Source organism: Salvelinus sp. IW2-2015, linkage group LG18 (assembly GCF_002910315.2).
Source record: "Salvelinus sp. IW2-2015 linkage group LG18, ASM291031v2, whole genome shotgun sequence".
In the NCBI taxonomy this organism is placed as follows: Eukaryota; Metazoa; Chordata; class Actinopteri; order Salmoniformes; family Salmonidae; genus Salvelinus; species Salvelinus sp. IW2-2015.
In genome coordinates, this window is record NC_036858.1 from 1,437,362 (window position 1) to 1,439,438 (window position 2,077).

At 44.9% G+C, this 2,077-nt stretch overlaps 1 protein-coding gene across 1 annotated transcript; it reads left to right on the forward strand.

Moving 5' to 3' along the window:
• Positions 1-896: 896 nt before the first annotated feature.
• Positions 897-2,077, forward strand: LOC111977499 (long-chain fatty acid transport protein 2; the record flags this gene model as incomplete). Its single annotated transcript, XM_024006936.2, has 2 exons — positions 897-1,498; positions 2,055-2,077. Coding segments are annotated over exons 1-2 (501 nt in total), but the record flags the coding sequence as incomplete, so codon positions are not given.

A 2,077-nucleotide genomic window follows, 5' to 3' on the forward strand; every position in this document is an offset into this window, starting at 1 on the left:
CTTGTCCAGGGGTCAGAGAGCATATATTACATCTATATAGACTAGGTAGAACCTACACCTTGTCCAGGGTCAGGGCAGTGATATTGGCTGTGTACCACCCTCAAATTCATATCTGGGCATCGAAGACAGTTTCACTACTTTAAAAATAGATATTTTTCATATCCGTGATTAATTTAGACCTGGATCACCAGTGGGTGCAATTAATGATAAGGTGGATCACAAAACCAGCAGTAGTCCGTCCCTGTTGGATTTGAATCCCCCTGGTGTACCGTAGAAGACATGAGTCAACAATGAAACCCTTTTACAGAAATAGGAAATAAAAGAATGAAAACTGATATGTTGGTTGATGTATTTATGAAGCCATGGTCTAATGGAAACCCACAGCCATAAACACAGAGACAGTGATTGAACGGTGTTGCTGAGATTTATTACAATGTAATATAAAAACGTATGTTTGAGCCTTCTGACTCTCCCAACAGGACAGGCATGTAGCCTGCCTATGCTGTACAGCCCCACGGCCATAACATAATAAAATGTCTACTCTCAAACAAGGAGAAATTATATAGATCTATGGATAGAGGTCAGCAGGGCTAAACTGGGACCAGAAATCAGCTCCGGCATTTCTAACATAGGGCCCATTTTAATTTTGCCCCCCTCCCATTATTATCCAGATCATTTTCATTGTGCACCCGGAAAAAAAAAGTTAGACTGGCCCAATCGGCAAATAAATGCCAGATGGCCWGTCCTYMCATGGAGGTCAATGCCCTAGAGGTGTCTGTCTGTAATATGTCACTGCCATGGTCATAATTACAAGAATAGAATAGCCTACTACTTCCTTACTTTATATTCCTCGMARAGCCATTGGCTGTTGGGAGATTTCACGCCTACATGCGTCCAAAGGTGGTGGAGAGTTGTGGACTGGAGKTGTTGCAATAACCCGTTACTTTCTTTAAACAGCACGGCCAAGAAGGAGACACYTTTTTATTGACAATCACAAAGAAGTAGACCTTAACTTTCAATATGTACGTGTTATTATATACCATATTGGCAGGATTGGCTATACTGCCACTTGTCCTTTATCTCAGAAATCCTTACTTTACGCAGGACCTGCGCTACACAGTGACTTGCATCTTACTCGGGTTACGAATTAACAGAATCAAGAGGAGCAAACCGTTCTACAGCATGCTGGACTGTTTTCTCGATAAGGTCAAAAAACACCCCAACAAACAGTTTATTGTATTCGAGAAGAGTTCGTATACATACCGGGATGTTGACAAGCAGAGCAACAAGTTGGCCCGGGCGCTCTCACAGCACGCCAGCGTGAAGGAAGGGGACACTGTCGCCCTCTTGATGGGTAACGAGCCCATGTATGTGTTTATCTGGCTGGCCCTGGCTAAACTTGGATGTACAGCCGCTCTGCTCAACTACAACATCAGGTCCAAGTCCTTATTGCACTGTTTCACCTGCTGCGGAACCAACGTGCTCCTGGCTGCTTCAGGTAAACCCAGCCCACTTACCTTGGTGTTGCTGTTTACAATATCATTGTTAATTCATCTATTTTGAATAATAATTAATATATATATAATAACTAGTGTAGAGACCCATGGTGTCTAGATCGGCAGGTAGTCTAGTGGTTAGAGCTTGGGCAAGTAACCAGCAGGTAGTCTAGTGGTTAGAGCGTTGGGCCAGTAACCAGCAGGTAGTCTAGTGGTTAGAGCGTTGGGCCAGTAACCGAAAGGTAGCCTAGTGGTTAGAGCGTTGGGCCAGTAACCGAAAGGTTACTGGCCCAACTTCCCGAGCTTACAAATTCCCGAGCTTACAAGGTAAAAATCTGTCRTTCTGCTCCTGAACAAGGCAGTTAACCCAGATGTTCCCCAGGCACTGAAAACGTGGATGTTGATTATGTCAGCCCCCACACCTCTCTGATTCAGAGGGTATCCTCCTTTCCCTCCATGCAGCTAGTGGGAGGCAGTGCTAGTAGTGTACAGGCCAGAATTAATAGGATTCTGTCTCATGCTTGCTCTGTCTGTGTCCCTCCCTCTCTCCTCCCCCAGAGTTGCGTGGAGCGGTAGAGGAG